This window comes from Eriocheir sinensis, chromosome 5 (assembly GCF_024679095.1).
Source record: "Eriocheir sinensis breed Jianghai 21 chromosome 5, ASM2467909v1, whole genome shotgun sequence".
NCBI classification, from domain to species: Eukaryota; Metazoa; Arthropoda; class Malacostraca; order Decapoda; family Varunidae; genus Eriocheir; species Eriocheir sinensis.
In genome coordinates, this window is record NC_066513.1 from 326,563 (window position 1) to 344,899 (window position 18,337).

An 18,337-nucleotide genomic window follows, 5' to 3' on the forward strand; every position below is an offset into this window, starting at 1 on the left:
CTACTCTTTTACAAGCAGGACCATACTGATGTTATCCTTATCAACCCCTTGACTGGGGATCCTACAAGAAGACATCACTAAGTAACAGGAATGGAACAAAAAGTGGCTGCTACAATTCAATGAAAAAAAATATATAGTCCTGCACCCTGGGAGGGGAAATCCAGCACACCAATACCACATGGGAAACACTCCACTATTCATCACAGAGGCAGAGAAAGACCTGGGAGTGTATGTTACCAGGCTACCAGTGAAGGCGAAATCTGTGCCGATCGCAGTGGACAGGTTAAGGCCCTTCACCCATTTAGAAACTTTACTTGTCTCCGCGCACTCTTCGCCGTTCTAGAAAATTTCATGTGTCCAATCAGAACACGACAAACCTTCATGCTGAGGCAGAGTGAAGTGGCTGCGCCGTGAGACACCTTGATGCCCGCCAGCATGCCCGTCGTGGACACGCTGAAGTCCAGGTAGGCAATCATCTCCGGCGTTGGTGCCTTGTATATGGAGGGCAGACGCTTCTTTGGCAGGTCGTCTGTGTCAAGGATGGGAGGCCACTTCTTGCCACTGTCAAACTTCTCCTCCTGTGAATGGGTAAAAAAGTTATTCTCTATTTATTGAAATCCCATTCAGGGTTGCCGACCATGTTTTTTCCACTTATTTGGATTATTTCTGAAGAGGTTCCATGGGAAATTTTTGAGTTGTACATATTATTATTTTAACAAGCACAAGTTCCCTTAATTCTACATATCATTTTGTACTGTAACACTGTGGTACTTAAAAGTTGTTTTGTTTTCTGTCTGCAGGTAACATCAACAGTGACTTGACAGCCCTGATCCCATCCCAACAAACTTTGCCTCTCTAATGGAGGAGTGTTATGATGGAAGGAGGATTCTTTCTAGTAGCCCATGTGATTACTGGCTTTCCATTACTCTGTTCACTGTTACCGTAATTAAAAGGCTATCACGCATGTCCCTTTTCATTCAGACCTAATCAGCCTCAAGGGACAATAGACCAGAGAAATGATCACTACCCTTCTGCCTCACACACCCGCTGCCCAGCCTGACATACCCTTGGACCTCACAAAGATGCAGAGAAAAGCAGAGAAGTGTGCTAAGAAGAGTAGAGAGGCAACTATTCACCTATTCTTTGGTCACAAGTTTGTGGAGCACTCATCATACAAGAAACAAGACAAAAGCTACGAGACTTACTTTGCTCTTAAGAAGTTTAATAACCGTCAAGGTGGACAGTATTATTGAAGACTTGGATACATCTACAACTGTTCTAACTGTGTTGACTGTTGACTGAAGGTTCTGGGGGTGTGGGGGGCGGATTGTCACTGGCACAGCACCAACGTAGAGGCATCCATAGAAGGCTGCTATTAGGTCCACTCCGGGCGGGTAGATGAGAGCCACATGGTCGCCAGTGTTTATGTGGCCTTTCTCCAGCAGCAGGCAGCCCACACGCTCCGCCTTCTTGTGTAGCTGAGCACAGGTCAGAGACGTGGCCACCTGACCCTTGGAGTTGAGGAGAGTCAGGATCTCGTGGTTCTCCGTGGTGGATGCTCGCCACTTCAAGATGTCGGCGATGAACTGTGGATGCTGTAGGAAGATGGAAGGTGACTAGGTGCAAGTGAAGAAGCAGCAAGGGGTGAGGTAAGAAGAGAATTTTATATGTAAGGAGGTACTGAATTCACGGCCTAGTCTTCTACCTTGACCTTCAGCGTGGAAATCCGAGCTACTTACCCGCCTCATGCCATCATCATTATCCATGAGCCCTAACTCCCGTCCCTGTGCGCTGGCCAGGCGGTTCCCCTGCACCAGGTTGCCGACCATCACACTGGCTGGGCCCACATCTGGCAGTGACAAAACGATTAGTAACAAATACACACACCTTTATTTTTCAGTGTGCGAGACTCACAAATGGCAAAACATGATAAAAACAACGCTTGCAACACACTGCTCCACACATATGAGACAGAAGTGTGTATGTGTGCATGTGTGTGTGTGTGCATGTGCGTAAACTGTCCCGCATTATTTAAAACATAATAATAATAAATGAATAAAAAATAAGAGCTGAAAAATATATGAAAGTACCAGGATGAGGGGCAGGAGGTGATGGCGCTTACCGTGGTGGACCTCCCGGGGCTTTGGCAGGTTGGTGACACAGGTGTGAGGGCACATGAGCACATTGGCGGGGTGGAGCGAACCTTCCAAGAACTTTTTGCGCGTCTCTGACAAGTGGATGCCGCCCAGGGGAGTCTTTGGCAAGTGGTTGGGAGGGACGAGGGCAAGGCAGTATATTCCTACTTGGTGTATGCTGTCCACTGCTTGAAGGACTCTTGACATCCACTGGAAACTCTGGAAATAATCATAACTTTTAGGAAGCAAATCAAACCCACATAGCATACCATGATCATCAGCCACTATTAGGCCACTGTAGGATGAAGGTCTTTCTAACATGCTCCACCTATCTCTCATCTATTGTTAGTGTGCGTCACTCTCCTCCAACACCGGCTCTAGCTTCATCCCTCCACCTGGTTCTCTGCAGGTTGCAAAACTAAGCTCTTTAACCCTTAGATGGCAGCAGTATTTGAAGAGTAACTTACCCCAAAATGAATCGTGTATATATAGTCACTGCTGAGCTTCGGGCTAACATAAATACAGTTACGCCGCATGAGAGATGTTTTAACTATCGTCTATGTATGGATTCTACCGCAACAGTCTAGAAGTGTTGTTATGTATCTGCCAAACATAACTGACTGACTGAATTTTGGACCGTCTGTATAGAGTTCCACCGCTGCCTAAGGGCTAATCTTTATATGAGCTGCAAATGCATTTAACCTGTATCTTCACTCTCATTCCTGCCACTGGTAAACTTTGGACCAGCCTTCCTTCCTCTACTTTCTCCTTCCTGACTTAGGAGGAGCACCAGGACATCTCTCAAACTTGAATAAAGAAAGCCTATGGTGTCTTCCTGCATATTTACTGTGCCAGAATGTTTCAGGCTTCTTTTTTATTCCCCTTGGCCTGCCTCCTTTAGTAAACCCTCCCACAGATGAAAAAGAAAAGGTTCAACAATAAAATAATGCACAAGCCTCTGCTCTCTCTCTCCCCTTCCTGAGGCGCGGCGTTGGTTGGCCAGGTGGAATAATATGAGATGAGTGGCCGGGTTTTCTGTTCGTTTAGAATGTGCAGAGATATGATACCCAGACTCATATTATAGTTAACCCCTTGGATGCAGAGTTCCTACAAGAAGACATCACCAAGGTACAGGAATGGAACAAAAAGTGGCTGCTACAATTTAATGAAAAATGTTAAGTCCTGCACCTTGGGAAGAGATATCCAGCACACCAATACCACATGGGAAACACTCCACTATCCACCACAGAGGCAGAGAAAGACCTGGGACTATATGTTACCAGTGAAGGGATATCCAGCACACCAGTACCACATGGGAAACACTCCACTATCCACCACAGAGCCAGAGAAAGACCTGGGACTGTGTTACCAGGCTACCAGGGAAAGCCAAATCCGTGCCAATTTCAGCAGACGGGTTAAGGGTGTAACTAATTGATTATATTTATTATTAATATCAATTACTTTAATACATTATATATTTTACAAATTCTACGATCCTCTTTGTATATGCTTTAGCAAAGTCAAGCTATTAAATATTATATTCTCTTTCCCCTGAGATGAAGTGACTGGTGAAGCCAGAGTGAAGGCTTCATCTTGTTGGCAGCAACTTGCTTCACTGACACAAGGCAGCAGGAAGAGTCAGAAGAGTACAAATACTAAAAGATACAAAGTGTAACCCCGACACACCAAAGACACAGGGAACTGATGATAAAGAATTGATGATAAAGCAGAGCAGACAGAGATGACAATTGAATTTTTGTCCACTTTTATGGTAATGCCAATCCCATCTGCTTCCCTTCCCAGCCTGGCGGGAGCTTCATCGTGTCCCTCCTTGAGCCTGTGTTTTGATGTGATGTTGAATTATTTTCACTCATGCAAAATAAAATCTATCTATCTATCTGTATCTCCAATGCCCTGCTCCCTCGTGGGAACTTCCCTCCAGGGGGTGGCCGTGGCAGAAGTGTCTCCCTCTCTCCTTGTTCTGGCACTTCCTTTCAGCACACTCACTCCTGCTACTTCCAACTCTCTTGCTTCAATACTCACTCACCCTATTGATCCACTTCACAGGTGGTCTTCTCCTGACACCCCCTCCCTCAATCCTTCCCTCAAACACTCTAAACAAATTCATTCTCCCCATTCTCATCACGTGTCCAAACCATCTCAATACACCACGCCTCACCCATTCCACCACTCCACAATCCACTCCTTTCGCTGTCACACCCATACCAAGCTGCTCATACGAGCTTTCATTATTTTCTCCTTTCCATCCTGACACACCACATGCACCTCTTACATAACTCATTTCAACTGCACATATTCTCAATTGCTGTGCTGCATTCCATGTCCACGTCTCTGATGCACATAAATGCATATGAACGTCTGATGTATTTTTTTTGCATGTGGGAAAAAAATAAAAACTTTTTTCAATCGCCAACATCCCATTGCTGGGTGACAGACCAGAACAAGACTGGTGCAGGCTGCCCACTGCATACTGCCATGTTGAAACTTAGAGATTAAGGAATTACAATATTTATTTTACTTTTTATGAGCAACAGAAACAGTTTGAGGGCAAAAAATAAAGAACCAAAAGGCTTGCCTACCTGCTACAGGCTTCAGTAACAACACAGTGACAACATTCAAATGTTCATCTGATAACAAACCAAGTACAGCGACTCCTCACTGTAATTATGCTTTTTATGCATGTATTCACTTATCCAAATGAAACTGTTTAGACATGCAAACACTATTCAGGTAAATGACATGCAGCTGTAAAACTTTAAATCTCACTAACTTACAGGAATTCACTTCATGGAATTCATTAGTGAACAGTCATTGCATTTTACCTTTTTTGTGGGAGGAGGAAAGGGTGAAGAATGCAACTTCTTTGATTCTCATGTTTGGTTACTTATAGAATCATAAAGTTTTAACTCAACCTACACCCAACCCATGCATATATGCATACAGCGGGCTTTTGTGTAGCAGACTTTTTTTATCTATATATTTTTGCCCTTGAGCTGCTTCCTAGTTCCTACACTGTAAGATAAACATTAAATAAGGACTGCTTGTAAGGTAGTGGCAGCTCACCTCCTCCTCTGAGCAGTCCGGCCGCTGCTCAGCTATGACGCATATTCTCTCGTCTCTCAGCACTCGGTGAGAAAACACAGCGATGCGTCCTCGGTAGATGAACTTCATGGGCTCCACGGCCAAGACGGTGGCGATAATGTCGTCTGTGTTGTGTTTGCGCCCCGTCACCGTCATGAGGCCGTCGCGAGAGCCGCAGACAAACACGAGGCCGCCCTGGATGGAAAAAAAGGCGACACTGATGTAAGAGAAGAGAGGGTATCAGGCCAGGAGGTGATGAGGTGTGATGTGGAGGACGTGTTGAGTGTGCTGAGGAGGCAGAGGCTGAGGGGGTACGGGAACGTCAAGAGCTGTGGAGGTAGAGATAGAAGGGAGGAGACCAGCTGGAAGACCGAAGATGTGGAGACGGTGTGTGGAGGAAGACAAGAGAAGGATGACCACCAGGGAGGAGAGAGCATATGATTGCCAAGAGTGGAAGAGACTCAGAGCCTGTCCAGCCCCATTACCCCCTTGACTGCGGATTTCCTACAAGAAGACAACACCAAGCTGCTGGAGTGGAACAAAATGTGGCTGCTACAATTCAATGAAGAAAATGTAAAGTCCTGCACCTTGGGAGGGGATATCCAGCACACCAATACCATATGGGAAACACTCCACTATCCACCACAGAGGCAGAGAAAGACTTGGGAGCATGTGTTACCAGGCTACCAGTGAAAGCCAAATCCGTGTCAATCGCAGTGGACGGGTTAAATGAGAAGGAGGAAGAGATGAAGAACAAGAGTCTAAATTCAATCCTTAGACAAGCTTTATTTCCATGTAAAAGTCAACCCTATACTTGACCTTAAAACTTGTGAAGAAGAGTGATGTTGACATGAGATGGTTTCTGACTAGTACTCGCAGCACACCAAAGCTGTAAACAACACTCACAGGTCCCAGGAAGCCCAGCAGACCCGTCCGTACAAAGTTGGAGGTGTCGGACATGGGCGTGTTGTCCGGGAGGAGCGGCTGCACTTTGAAGGTTGTGTTGGTCATGCCCTGCAGCCCCCAGTACTGGTCGCCCATCGCTGCGCCCGCCACACAGATCTCCCCGACCTCGTCCGTCCTGCACACTGATGGCTGACCCTCCAGCTTCACAACTATGATCATTGCTGCAGAGAGAGGATTGTGTTGGTGTGTGGCAAGTGGTTCTCTTTGTCACCGATTCCTAGTTATCTTCGGTGAGCCATTCCAGCAACACTCACCCACCCTGCTCTCTTATTACCATAGTTTTGCTGGTGATGGTAACAGTAGTAATACACCAATTCTTGCCTGTACTTATTAAATAGGAATTTGCTGTACAATATACCCTCATTAGCCCCTAGGCTGCAGCAGTATTTGAAGAGTACCTCCCACCAAAATGAATGGTCTATATGAGGCCCTGCGAGCGAAAACGTACAAAGCGGCATTTTTTAAAAAGCGGGAAATCGCATTTAAAGTTTTGTAATGTTTAAATTATCATAACTCCATTGGTTTTTAAGGTAGACACTTCAATCAAAGACCAAAAGGAAGTGTGTACACGTGATGGGATGAGGCAGTGTTTTACTCCTGACTAGTTTCGCCTTAGTGGGCTTCTTCAGAGGAATGAAGAAGCCCACTAAGGCCAAACTAGTCAGGAGTAAACACTCGTTCCCCAGCCCGTGTTTCCTTCACCACCTTTCATCACCAAAAGGAAGGTTAAGGTATGTAGAATATTGTCATGTACTCAGTTATGAAAAATAATATATACATAGGCCTGAAAAAGTAGGTTTTTCAAAAACATCCATGATGTGCAATATTTGACTACAATTTTATTGAGTAGCAATTGCTTATAACTTGGGTAATATGTCATCAATGTCACTACTGGAACTCATAATGACAATAATTGTCCACTTTAACCCGTGGGCTTTGGCTGTGGGAAAGCCGAGAAGTGGTCGAGAAACGGCAAAATTACACTGCATTTTGAGACTAAGAAAAGAGCATGGAACGTACATCAGAGTACCTGCTCCTCTCATAACCATAAAGCTGTTAAAAATATTTACTTTTACTCAAACTCCATTCTTTTTGTGTGGTGTTTGTTACAAAATAAACAGTCTTGTGACGCGTGGCATCTAGCCTAGAGTCGCTTGTTGTCTACTTTAGAGAATTTGACAAGTGATTACTGTGTGGATACCGAATTCAGTCTGCCATGACTTTACAGCACCAACTATGACAAAAAAGCCCATCTTAAGATCACTCACCCACCACAATGATCCAGGGCATGCATGGTGGGTTGCTCTCTGCCGCCACCGCCTACAATTAGCTCGAATTATGGGTTTTATGGTGAGCCCTTTTTAGGGTCCACCGTACCACAGCCACGACTCGTGAAAGCCCAGAAAAGGGTCTGCCGACGTTCTCGGGTTAATAATGAAGAACACGGGAGTAACCACGTGAGCGGGAAGAAGCAGCTGAAGAACCGCGTCGCCTTGTTAGTGTCAGTATTGCCAACGAGAAAGCTGGTAGCGCTACGTAGCAGGAAAATCATTACTGTTTAGGTTTATTCATTAATCAGGAATTACATTAACTTTTTAACATGTCATACACAGTTAATGATATTCATAATAATCTGGAACATGAGGGAAGTTAAAAAACGTAAAGATTACTAATAAACAATAAACGCTAAGAGTTTGCACCACGCGCTAGACGGAAAAGCTTGAACGTTTGCTGTGATGCTATTGGCGCACTGTACTTTTTGGCTCGCGACTGCTTTCTTATCTCACTCTCAACTGCGTAGGTGATTATTGTAGGATTACCTTGAAGGACTCCCAGGCCTATTTCCAGTGCAGCTTTGTACAAACCGACATTCCTCGCTTATAAAGGAAGGGTCAAAATAGTGTTATACCACAAAGTCGCATTTTTGGCCAGGTGGCACTTTGTACATTTTTGCTCGCAGGGCCTCAGATATAGACACTGCCGACCTCAGGACCGTAGCATAAATATAGTTACGTCATAAAATGAATGTTTTAACTATCGTCTATATATAGACTCTACCGCAGTCTGGAAGTGTTATATATCTGCCATACAAAATGGACTGACTGAATTTTGGACCGTCTATATATAGTTCCACCACCGTCTGAGGGTTAACCATGGATAGCTTTTACGCTGAATGTTACTGGAAGTTTATCACATTTATCAAAGAGTTTCTCACCTCCGGGCAAGACCTGTCCACAGTCCTGTAGCGTGAGGGAGGTGAGGGAGTTCTCCTGGTCCACCCGCACCACCCCGTAGCTCAGGCCCTGCATGCTGAGGACGCCTCGGCCCACTGCGTTGGCACCTCCATGGCCCGGCCTGGAGGGGGGGAACAGATGCACTCTAAGTATTAAGTTTTATATCAGTCAGAGGAGAGGAGGTGCTGTGGCAGCAGACAGAATGTGACCACTCTCTTTAGAAGAACTGTGTTTGCTTACCTCCTGACAGAGACGGTGAGGGCTTCAGGGGATGACGCACAGGGACAAATTGCATCTGGCCGGAGACCTTTGCTTTGGAACACTGCAAGGAACTGGTCACAGGAGGAGAGGGACCAAGGGTTGGCTCCGTCGGCGACCAGCAGCAGACGCAGAGACTGGAGGCTGACGTCCTTGTGGTCTTTGGTGGCCAGCAGACCCCAGTGAAGGTCACGACTCTTGACTATTGCTATGCTGGCTGGAACCACAAAATTGATTATCATTTTATTTTTAGATATTGTGTCAAAATGAAGTCCTTCAAGGCTATGATGCAGTTCATTAACTTGCCTAAGGCAGACAGCAGAGGTGCCATTGACTGCAAGACTTTGTGTATCTGGTAGATATCAAATATTTTATTTGACTCTTGACTTGAATCATACATCCCTGGGTTAAATACCCTTCAATCTATTAGAGCGAGGAAGATGTTTAATAATATTAAAGTTGTAGCGTTTATAACTCAGAGAATAACAGTGACCTAGGATACAGCAGGGTCAGCTGACGTACCTTTAAATCTGGTGATCATGTGCATCCAGGACGCCGGGTTGACCTTCATGACGGAGTATGGAATGAATATGACGTGCATCCCATTGAACACAGAACACAGCATGGAGTGCCACAACCCAACCTGGAACAATGGAAGGCGGCTTCAAGGGACAGGTCGCGCCTCACCTCAGCCTCGTCAGGGCCTACTCACGGGCTGACGGTGGCCTGCTTACTGGGCCAACACTGAAAACAGCATCTAGCGGGCTTTTTTGTATCCTATTTTTGTTGCCCTTGAGTTTCTTCTATTAAAATGCCACCAATTGAGAGCCATAATTTCATACCTGATTCCAGTACACAGTGTATTGATGTGCACCAAATAACATGTTTTCCCCAACAAAACTACTTCAAAATCGTTTCAAATAAATCTGTGATGAAACATGATAAAAAATAGAAATATCAAAAGCCTCAAAAGCCAGGGTGCGTTCTGTGTGCCGACAAATGTGGCACACAAGATGAACTGATTAATGACACAAAAAAATAAAAATAAAGTAAGCAAAGTGAAGGGGCGCTGCGAGCCTATCAGAGACCCTCCCGTGTCCTCACTCTCTGTTCCCTTTTGCTGCGCCAACACCAGAGAGTAGTTCGGCACACTCTCTAAACACACACCATTCCCTAAGGGTTCATTATAGCGACATATGCCCACCTTGACTGAATGAATTAATGAAACAAAAATTAAAGTCAGCTATCGTGAGGTTTGGTGTCGTAAGGGATTGTGAGGTGCTGTATTAGAGACCAGTGCTTCTACCCAATAACCTCGAAAGCCTTAATTTTAATGTTAACTGCAAATAATTCGTTCTTTTTTTTTTTTTTTTTTTTTTGTCCAAAGCCCCCACTGACTGACTGACTAATGAAACAAAAATGAAAGTAAGCTATCGTGAGGTTTGGTGTCGTAAGGGATTGTGAGGTGGTGTATGTCCCCACTGACTGACTGACTAATGAAACAAAAATTAAAGTAAGCTATTGTGAAGTTTGGCACTGTAAGGGATTGTGAGGTGGTGTATGCCCCCACTGACTAACTGACTAATGAAACAAAAATGAAAGTAAGCTATTGTGCAGTTTGGCACTGTAAGGGATTGTGAGATGATGTATGCTCCCCTTAACCCGGTAGGCCAAATTTGTGGCTTTAACGCATACCGGCAAGTAGAGGGCTTTTTTTTAACACTTTTTGTTCCCCTTGAGCCATCTCCTTTGTTGTAAAAAAAGAAAAAAAGAAAAGAAAATTATTTGACAAACACGAGTAACTGCCAGACTGGACTCCGCTCACCTCTCGCTTGAAGTCGAGGACACAGACGGCCACCTCCCCTTCCGTGTAGTTGCAGGCCGAGGTGAGGGTGCGGCAGTGGGCCAACATCGCCGTCCTGGTCACCACGACGCCCTTCACCGACCCGTCCTTGTCCGTGCAGTACTGTCGGTGTCAAAGAGTGGTGCATTAGCATTCTTCTGAACTTAAACTGAGCTGTCTCAAAACAAATAATAATATGCTGTCAGAGTGGGAGAACTATGAAGCTGAACTGAACTTAGTAATGTGCTGTTAAGACATTTAGACAACCTGTATTGTTTTGAGTTGCTCCACTTATGTGTTGCTGCAATGGGGGAGCTTTAAACTTAACCTGTACTGTCTCACTAATGTGTTGTGCAATGGGAAAGCTTTAAACTTAACCTGATCTGTCTTACTAATGTGTTGTGCAATGGGAGAGCTTTAAACTTAACCTGATCTGTCTTACTAATGTGTTGTGCAATGGGAGAGCTTTAAACTTAACCTGATCTGTCTTACTAATGTGTTGTGCAATGGGAGAGCTTTAAACTTAACCTGATCTGTCTTACTAATGTGTTGTGCAATGGGGTAGCTTTAAACTTAACCTGTACTGTCTTACTAATGTGTTGTGCAATGGGGTAGCTTTAAACTTAATCTGATCTCTCTTAATAGCTTTACTAATGTGAGGTGTTCAATTGACCTCCAAGCTTAGAACGTTTTCAATAGTTTCAGTAATGTGTTGATGAAATGGGAGAGGGGACCTTCAAGCTTAAACTTATGTCTCCAAAACTTTAGTGACATGTTTAAGTGGGAGTGGAGACAACTGTGCTTCCTTCCGTACCCAAGTGTTAGAATTGTACTACTTAATAATGCACAGTGCTATCATGGCAAATATTGAATGGGTTTAGAGTCAGGGCTGTATTACAAGTCCAATCTGAGAAGTTTCGGGTCCCTACAAAGGTCGGTTTAGGGGCTGTGTTATAAATCCAATCCAAGAAGTTTTGGGTCCCTACAGAGTTAGTCATTCTGACCTTTGTAGGGACCCAAAACTTCTCGGATTGGACTTGTAGTATGGTCCCTAAACAGACCTTTGTAGGGACCCCAAACTTCTTGGATTCGACTTGTATTATGGCTCTGAGTCTCCAACACATGATGACTTTCTATTCAGAATTTTCAGTGTATGTAAAAAGTGTTAGACTGTACTAAGGGCAAGTAATGAATGGGTTTGGATTCAGTCTCCAACACATTACAACTTTTTATTCAGAATTTTCAGTGCATGTAAAAAGTGTTAGACTGTACTAAGGGCAAATACTGAATGGGTTTGGATTCAGTCTCCAATGCATGACTTTTTTTTAGAATTTTCAGTGTATGCAAAAAGTTCTTCAAGCAGCAGACAACTAACTGTATTTCCTATTGTATGCAAGTGTTGTTTTGCTTTTGGGTCACGTGTTGGTTGGGGTTCAATTTCTCTCCAATACCTACATGCACTCCAGTTCTTCAGTGGGTCAGGGTTATGTATGGACTTCACTACTAATGGTGTATGTACTCTTCTGGCTCTAGATATTGTACTGTTACACAATGATACACAGCCTGACTTTTACTTGGATGCTGCTCTCATTGGGGCCAAAGTTTATGCCTCAATCAAGCGCTTCGTAGCCTAGAGGAAGGACTGTACATGGCAGCTCTAAGGGGTGTGAATCAAGGGCATCAAAACACTGCCGGGCAACGTTACCAGATCACCGTACGCATAACATTGTATTTTCCGGTTTCTGGCCGATATGTATTGCAAAAAAGGGCATCAATAATTACCGACTTTAACATTAATCATAAATGCATGCCGTTATCTTTGTGGGTGTGAGAGTTTTTGGTCAGAAATCAGCAAAAACAATACACCAAGTACGGCAATCTGGTAACTTTGCTGCCGGGTCAAGGGAATGCTGCCTCAAGTTACCTTCTAAATACTCAAGCTTGCACTCCCCCTCTCTATCTGTTTGGTCTCTTGGAATAACAATAATAATAGCTGAACAAAGAGCCCTGGTGCCACGTGACTTGCTGCCTCAACTAAACCTGGTGAGAAGCAGAGTAGGAATCGGCCGAGGGATGTCAAGCTACCTTCCGACCACCTCAAGAACCCTGACGGCATAACTACCTGCCTCACAGCTCAACAAACAAGTCTGTATAGTACTTGTGATAAAGCCAAAATAGTAATGTTATTTTTTAAGGCAAAGTTTAGGGACTGACTTCTACATAAATGATAATCATCTTAAAGTACTATTTTCTCCCCTCAATGAAGATATCTTGGTCTTCGAGGGGTCAACTTTTATATTTTCTCCAGTATTTTCTCCCCTCAATGGAAGATATCTTGGTCTTCAAGGGGTCAACTTTTATATTTTCTCCCCTCAATGGAAGATATCTTGGTCTTCGAGGGGTCAACTTTTATATTTTCTCCCCTCAATGGAAGATATCTTGGTCTTCGAGGGGTCAACTTTTATATTTTCTCCCCTCAATGAAGATATCTTGGTCTTCGAGGGGTCAACTTTTATATTTTCTCCCCTCAATGGAAGATATCTTAGTCTTCAGGGGGTCAACTTTTATATTTTCTCCCCTCAATGGAAGATATCTTAGTCTTCAAGGGGTCAACTTTTATATTTTCTCCCCTCAATGGAAGATATCTTAGTCTTCAAGGGGTCAACTTTTATATTTTCTCCCCTCAATGGAAGATATCTTAGTCTTCAAGGGGTCAACTTTTATATTTTCTCCAGTATTTTCTCCCCTCAGTGGAAGATATCTTAGTCTTCAAGGGGTCAACTTTTATATTTTCTCCCCTCAATGGAAGATATCTTGGTCTTCAAGGGGTCAACTTTTATATTTTCTCCCCTCAATGGAAGATATCTTAGTCTTCAAGGGGTCAACTTTTATATTTTCTCCCCTCAATGGAAGATATCTTAGTCTTCAAGGGGTCAACTTTTATATTTTCTCCCCTCAATGGAAGATATCTTAGTCTTCAAGGGGTCAACTTTTATATTTTCTCCCCTCAATGGAAGATATCTTAGTCTTCAAGGGGTCAACTTTTATATTTTCTCCCCTCAATGGAAAATATCTTAGTCTTCAAGGGGTCAACTTTTATATTTTCTCCAGTATTTTCTCCCCTCAATGGAAGAAATCTTAGTCTTCAAGGGGTCAACTTTTATATTTTCTCCAGTATTTTCTCCCCTCAATGAAGATATCTTAGTCTTCAAGGGGTCAACTTTTATATTTTCTCCAGTATTTTCTCCCCTCAATGGAAGATATCTTAGTCTTCAAGGGGTCAACTTTTATATTTTCTCCAGTATTTTCTCCCCTCAATGAAGATATCTTAGTCTTCAAGGGGTCAACTTTTATATTTTCTCCAGTATTTTCTCCCCTCAATGGAAGAAATCTTAGTCTTCAAGGGGTCAACTTTCTGTGAGACCGACTCCTACACACACCTCATAGGACAGAACTAACACTAACTAGACAGGTTTTTTACAAGTAACTCCAGTTGTTGAGCTTCACTTAGGACAGATGGAGCTGCCTTGAGAACATCTGCCTGGCTGGTGATGCCATCCAGGACACCCATATACTTGGTTGTCTGTACTGGTGTTATCATTATCATCATCAGCAGCACCAGTGGGAGCTATTTGCACCTCACAGCAGGACAAAGGTGTTTATTAATGTCCTCCACCTGTCTGATGTTAGTGTGCTCCATCCTGCTGCACCAAGGGTTATTATTTCAGTTCTCTACTTGCTTCTCTGTCTGACTTGACTTCCACAATTACTATAGTCCAACCATTTCAAATAGTCCGTTTGGGCGTTCAATTCTGCGGGTCCTTTCCTCCCCTCTGCTCTGCCACAAAGTACCAACACCTATTTTTCCCTCTCATATGTTAGGTAACACATGAGGGAGGGACAGGTGTTGGGACTGTGTGGCAGAGCAGAGGGCAGGAAAGGACCAGCGGCATTGAACGCCCAAACAGACTATTTGAAATGGTTTGACAATAGGGTTGCCACTCCTTGGTGCAGTAGTCAGCCCCCTAACTATGAATCTTTGGCTTTGGGTTTGAATCCCTGTTGGCGTGTAGCCCACCCAGCTGTTTATCCTCCCTTTCGGGCTGGTCAGTAAATAAATGAGTGCCCGGGGAACTCTGGGATGGGTAAACTGTGGCAACCATGACCTGTTTCAAGAAGTGTATCAAGACACCTCTCCCTCCAAAATTGACCTCTCTTTTGGTCACTCTATACTTATCACTATATGAGAGCAACAGTTAGCAGGCCTTCTTTTTTTTGTCATCTTTTTGTTGCCCTTCAGTTGCTCTCTGTGCTGTAAAAAATAAATAAATAAATAAAAATAAAAAAGGATGTTGCACTGTCCCTGTGTCCCGGGGTGATGGGTTCCCTCCCACCACAGACTCAAGGGCCAATGGGACGCAGATGATCACCGTTGCCGCCACACAGCTGTAGCGTATGACCCCAGCTTCACCTTGCCCTTTACTCCAATGCTTTGCTTGTCCACCTCTTTAGCACTTCAATGAATGACCTGACCTGCCTGAATCATTTTCTCATCCTGTATTGCCACAAGAATACCTTTAACCTTAGTCTGACCCCGAACCCATGATGCTCAATTCTAATGTTCAGAATCAAATTACGTCTTACTCTATGAAGGAAAGTGCTGATCATTTTGGTACCCAGATACAGCAATAAAAAAAACACATACCTGAAAATACTATACCCAACACCTAAACAGTTACCACACTCACTATTTTGACAGTCTCAGTGGGCTACCTCCCCCCACCCCACACCCCCCAAAAAAAGTACAAGTTTCACACACAAAATACTTCTTGTTTATTAGCGACAACAAATGCTGCCTCTGGTTTACCACTTCAGGATGTCAGTTGAGAGGGAGAGAGCAAGGAGAGGAAGGAGAGGAGAGAAGGAAGGAAGGAAGGAGAGGTGGGAAGGGAAGTAAAGGTTGGGAGAGGAGGAGGAAGAAAAGGAAGAGGAAGAAACAGGGAGAGAATAGGAGGAAGGAGAGGAAGCAAAGGAGGAAAGGGAAAGGAAGGGACTAATGTAAGGAGAGAAGAGGAAGAGAAGAGAAGGGAGTAATGGTAGGAGAAGAGACAGAAAGGACGGGTAAGGGAGGGTAAGGGAGTTATGGAAGGATAGAATAGAAAAGTGAGGGGAGAAGAGAAGGGAGTAATGGAAGTAGGAGACAGAAAAGGGGAGGAAGCCGAGAGGGGAGGGAGGGGGAGGGAAGGAAGGGACTTAAGGGGGTAGTGGTTGGTACATACGCCAGACTTTTCAAACATCGCTTTAACATTTATGAACAGTTCCGTGGCTAGTTAGACTTTTTAATTACACTTATGGGACGGAGTGAGTGAGAAGTGTTGGGTTTTCACAGCATTGAAACTAAATTGACACATTGCAAACTCGGCCATAAAAAGTGATATGGTTAACCCGGTAGCAGTGACGGGCCAAATTTAGGCTTCACCGTGTAGCAGTGACGGGCCAAATTTGTGGCTTCACCGTGTAGCAGTGACGGGCCAAATTTAGGCTTTACCGTGTAGCAGTGACGGGCCAAATTTAGGCTTTACCGTGTAGCAGTGACGGGCCAAATTTAGGCTTTACCGTGTAGCAGTGACGGGCCAAATTTGTGGCTTCACCGTGTAGCAGTGACGGGCCAAATTTGTGGCTTCACCGTGTAGCAGTGACGGGCCAAATTTAGGCTTCACCGTGTAGCAGTGACGGGCCAAATTTGTGCCATGATATAAACCCCCCAAAAATAGATGATACATAAACTGATCACAAATGCTTTGATATATATTATGAAATGGTTTGTGTGAGTGATGATTTTTTTTCTCATTTTTCTTGCTTAGAGGGACGATTAAGAAACATGATCCCCGCTGCTACCGGGTTAATTAACAAAGCCAGGTAGGCAAGCCTTGAGAAACACGTCCACAGAGGTGCTGATAAAGGCTAATGCAACGTTTGGAAAATCTGTCGTGTCTGGAGCAGAGGGTCGACAACAACACAGCGAGGCAGTTACCTGTCTCACACCCTCATCCCTGCCGCCAGGAGATGACTGGGCCGGCTAGTGAGAACATTATTCATATTTAAAAATTCAGATCAAAACAAAAAAAAAGAAGACTGAAAATTAGCCACCTCCACCACCAAGAAATACAATGCTGCATGTGACATTACCACCGATCAAAACAGACACAAAAAGGAATGAAAAAAAATAAATACCCTGAAAATTAGCCACCTTCACCACACAGAAATAATGGTCTCTACTGCTTATAACATTCCATTACATACAGACACATCTTCCACTCGAAACGGCGGACAGAGGCACAGCGGCACAGGTTTAAGTCTACCCTATGCAAACACTATTCACATCCACAAATTCATATCAAAACAAAAACAAAAGGAAACAAACAAGACAAGAAGCACACACTCAAGGATGGCAGAGAGGCTAACTTTTGGGGCTACGTTATAAAATCAATAAGTTTCATATTTAAACCAAAGCAAAAAATGAAAACCCTAGAATGTCAGAAGGAATGAACACTATTTGTCCATGTGTTGCCCGTCCTCCTCATGGCGTGACCTGTCCAAGCACGGAGGTAGAATTGGTGGAGTCGATATCATCCCAATTAAGTGAATCCGCCCGGGCTGTCATTTTTACGGCCAGGTGTCAGGTGTTGTCCCTCTTAATGGGCTCGGCCAGGCTCGCCCAATCCCATCTTTTGGCCGTAAATTTGACAGTTTGTCGGCTTCACCTCAATGAATGGGATTAGCGGGCTGTGTCGACTCCACCACTTCTACCTCCATGTGTACAAGCTGGCTCCAGACTCTGACTCATTGTTAGAATATTTCCACTCTGGTTTCTCTAATCAGTGATGCTCGCCTCCTCTCTCTCTTCCTCCCTCCCTGTTATACTCATTTTCCAGCATCTTCCCTTCTCCTCTCTCTCCCTGTCACACCCACTCCCCAGCATCCTCCCTTCCCTTTCTTCCCTTCCCCTCTCTCTCCATGTTATATCCACCACCCAGCTTCTTCCTTCCTTCCCTTCTTTTTCACCTTCTTCTCTTCCTCTCTCTCCCTACCACACCCAGCACCCTGCATCTTCCTTCTTCCCTTCCCTTCCTCTCTCTCCCTGCCACACCCAGCACCCTGCATCTTCCTTCTTCCCTTCTTCTTCTTCCCTTCCTCTCTCTCCCTGCATCTTCCTTCTTCCCTTCCCTTCCTCTCTCTCCCTACCACACCCAGCACCCTGCATCTTCCTTCTTCCCTTCCTCTCTCTCCCTACCACACCCAGCACCCTGCATCTTCCTTCTTCCCTTCCCTTCCTCTCTCTCCCTGCCACACCCAGCACCCTGCATCTTCCTTCTTCCCTTCCCTTCCTCTCTCTCCCTGCCACACCCAGCACCCTGCATCTTCCTTCTTCCCTTCCCTTCCTCTCTCCCTGCCACACCCAGCACCCTGCATCTTCCTTCCCTTCCCTTCCTCTCTCTCCCTGCCACACCCAGCATCCTGCATCTTCCTTCTTCCCTTCCTCTCTCTCCCTGCCAAGCCTAGCACCCTGCATCTTCCTTCTTCTTCTTCCTCCCTTCCTCTCTCTCCCTGCCACACCCAGCACCCTGCATATTCCTTCTTCCATTCCCTTCTTCTTCCTCCCTTCCTCTCTCTCCCTGCCACACCCAGCACCCTGCATCTTCCTTCTTCCCTTCCCTTCCTCTTCTTCCTCCCTTCCTCTCTCTCCCTGCCACACCCAGCACCCTGCATCTTCCTTCTTCCCTTCCCTTCTTCTTCTT

General features: G+C 44.7%; 2 protein-coding genes across 51 annotated transcripts in view; one reads left to right on the forward strand and one right to left on the reverse strand.

The window, feature by feature from the left end:
- Window positions 1–18,337, forward strand: part of LOC126983171 (uncharacterized) — a 137,227-nt gene that overhangs the window by 110,819 nt on the left and 8,071 nt on the right. The window lies entirely within an intron of this gene.
- Window positions 1–18,337, reverse strand: part of LOC126983120 (disco-interacting protein 2-like) — a 90,436-nt gene that overhangs the window by 4,559 nt on the left and 67,540 nt on the right. For all 10 annotated transcript variants that reach the window (XM_050835624.1, XM_050835660.1, XM_050835629.1 and 7 more), the window contains 10 exons: window positions 10,521–10,661; window positions 9,218–9,338; window positions 8,678–8,912; window positions 8,419–8,558; window positions 6,144–6,364; window positions 5,220–5,432; window positions 2,123–2,354; window positions 1,740–1,849; window positions 1,206–1,595; window positions 378–578 (listed from right to left, as the gene is read on the reverse strand). In XM_050835624.1, the coding sequence (XP_050691581.1) occupies window positions 378–578; window positions 1,206–1,595; window positions 1,740–1,849; window positions 2,123–2,354; window positions 5,220–5,432; window positions 6,144–6,364; window positions 8,419–8,558; window positions 8,678–8,912; window positions 9,218–9,338; window positions 10,521–10,661 (2,004 nt within the window). The remainder of the gene's footprint in view (window positions 1–377; window positions 579–1,205; window positions 1,596–1,739; window positions 1,850–2,122; window positions 2,355–5,219; window positions 5,433–6,143; window positions 6,365–8,418; window positions 8,559–8,677; window positions 8,913–9,217; window positions 9,339–10,520; window positions 10,662–18,337) is intronic.